Source organism: Myodes glareolus, chromosome 6 (genome assembly GCF_982192425.1).
Source record: "Myodes glareolus chromosome 6, mMyoGla1.1, whole genome shotgun sequence".
Lineage (NCBI taxonomy): Eukaryota > Metazoa > Chordata > Mammalia > Rodentia > Cricetidae > Myodes > Myodes glareolus.
In genome coordinates this window covers 41,796,882-41,799,403 of record NC_142031.1, presented here as the reverse complement: position 1 = coordinate 41,799,403, position 2,522 = coordinate 41,796,882, and the positions used below count along the sequence as shown (strand labels likewise).

The following is a 2,522-nucleotide window of genomic DNA, read 5'->3' as shown; positions in this document are numbered from 1 at the left end:
GCAGGACTGAACTGAATATAACTAATTTAAAATATGATCAATGTTTTTTATAATTTGTATTCTATATTTAAACACATTGTAAAGTCATTCAGAATTACTATCTTGCCACTGAGAATTTGAAGAGGCTGGGTAAGGAAACAAGCTTTCATTTGTGTTTATTAAGAAATGAGCCATCATTCTCAGGTTATGGATGATATGCCTCAACGATGGTAGATGTTTTTCTTGCTGGGAATTTTCTTGGTGCCAATATACAGAACTGAGAATTGCTGAAGAATGAGTTCTAGACTTTTTTTGTTATTCATGGCAGGTGAGCAACTCTGAGGACATTCTTTGTTCTTTATGTGGGAAACACACCTCAAAGTGAAAAACAGTCTTTCTTTGCCTCTGTTGGCAAAAATTCTTCTGAAACTGAGACGTTGTTCTTTACTATAGCAATTGATGAGAGAAACAGAGGAAAACAGAAAAATTTATTCATAGTCATAAAACTACACACTATTTAGAGTAGCCTTTTGACACTGACGATAGAGTGCTGATGAAATTAAAGGTAATATGCCATCTGTGTAAAGAGCCACAAACAGCATGATGGGCGAATATGAGACATGAAAACTTTAAGACATATTATAAATCCAACATATAACATCAAGATTGCAAAATTATCAATTAAATATGCTGTTATTCTTACTCTACGAGCTTGAAGTAGATTACAAATAACTCTGCTATTGATTTTGAAATTTATTTATTTTCTCAGTTTCTATTCTATCTTGGCTACAGAAACCAAAATTCATACAAATAATGAGTCTGTGGAACAATACTGTGAAGACTGAATTCTTTCTCCTGGGATTCAGTGATCATCCAGAGCTCCAGAGTCTTCTATTTGCTGTGTTTTTCTTCATCTACTCTGTTACTCTAATGGGGAATCTTGGGATGATCTTATTGATTACAGTCAGTTCTAACTTACACATCCCCATGTACTTTTTTCTCTGTATGCTGTCCTTCATAGATGCATGTTACTCTTCTGTTATTGCCCCCAAGTTACTTGTGGATCTGATTTCTGAGAAGAAGACAATTTCTTACAATGGCTGTGCTACACAGTTGTATTTTTTCTGCTCTCTGGTTGATACAGAATCTTTTCTCTTGGCTGCCATGGCTTATGACAGGTATATTGCAATTTGTAACCCCTTGCTTTATACTGTAGTTATGTCGAAGAGGGTATGCGGTCAGCTTGCAGTTGGAGCATTCATGGGTGGAACTATGAGTTCCATAATCCACACCACTAATACTTTCCAGTTGTCATTCTGCTCCAAAGAAATTAACCACTTCTTTTGTGATATCTCTCCACTCTTCTCTCTGTCCTGCTTTGATACCTACACACATGACATCATTTTAGTCGTCTTTGCAAGTTTGGTGGAAGCTATCTGTCTCCTTGCAGTTCTCCTCTCCTATGTGTGTATTATAGCAGCCATCCTTAAAACAGGTTCTGCAGAGGGAAGAAGGAAAGGGTTCTCTACTTGTGCTTCTCACCTAATAGTGGTCACTATTTATCATGGTACCCTGATTTTCATTTATTTGCGCCCTAGTACAGAACATTCAATGGATATTGACAAAATGACCTCTGTGTTCTATACCTTGATTATACCCATGCTTAACCCTTTGATATATAGTCTCAGAAACAAAGATGTCAAAATTGCCTTTAGAAAAATTGTTGGCAAAAAATTATTGTCTTAGGTAAATGAAAATAAACCTTATGACTTTAGCAATTGCTTTCGTATTTTTCTTTTAATATTTGGAAAGATCATTGAATATTTTAGCTCCACAATTTTATGAAAGAAATGAGGTTCCAACCAGAAAGTCCTGAGCCTAATGCTGAAACTAGGATCTTCCTCATTCCACTTATATCTAGCACTTTACTTTTTTAAAGTTTTCATGTTTAGTATTTATTTCACGTAAGCTTGACTTTTCACTTAATTTCATTGACTCTAATGCTATCTTCTCTCTACTATTTTCTTTTCTTTTTATGTATTTTTTAAAATTTTATTATATTCCATCTCCAGTTCTCCCTCTGACCCCAGGCTTCTCCACTCTGCCTTAGGGCTGAGCATGACCCTATCATAGGGCATGATCTCCAAAAAGCTAGCTCAGGCACAGGGATAGATGCTGGTCCTACTGTCAGGGAGCCCTCAGACCAAGGTACACAACATCTCTCACAGGCAGAGCGCCTATTTTGGTCTCATGGGGGCTCCATAGATGTCAATCTAGAGTTCATGAGTTTGTGCGAACTTGGTTGAGCTCTCTCTGTAGATTTCCCCTTCACGATCTTGTCCTCCATAGTTCATATATTCCCTGCTCCCACTCTCTCAATGGATACCTGGAGCTTGGCCTGGGGCTTGGTTGTGAATCTCTGCATCTGGTTCCACCAATGATTGGACTATTCACCAATCTGATTACAGGAAAAGGTCAGTTCAATGACTACACAAAGGAGTTGGAGAAATCACACTATTAGGTAACTAATAGCACACAGGAAA

The 2,522-nt window shown here is 37.2% G+C and overlaps 1 protein-coding gene across 1 annotated transcript; it reads left to right on the top strand.

Annotated features, from left to right (window-relative positions):
* Positions 1–792: 792 nt before the first annotated feature.
* LOC125409482 (olfactory receptor 5AP2-like) lies at positions 793–1,725 on the top strand. The gene has a single exon (XM_048448587.3). The coding sequence runs from the start codon at positions 793–795 to the stop codon at positions 1,723–1,725; it is 933 nt and encodes a 310-aa protein (XP_048304544.2).
* The last annotated feature ends 797 nt before the right edge of the window (positions 1,726–2,522 follow it).

Bases quoted from the DNA above. Each gene is read 5' to 3' on its own strand.
- LOC125409482 (XM_048448587.3), top strand. From the start codon at position 793: ATGAGTCTGTGGAACAATACTGTGAAGACTGAATTCTTTCTCCTGGGA.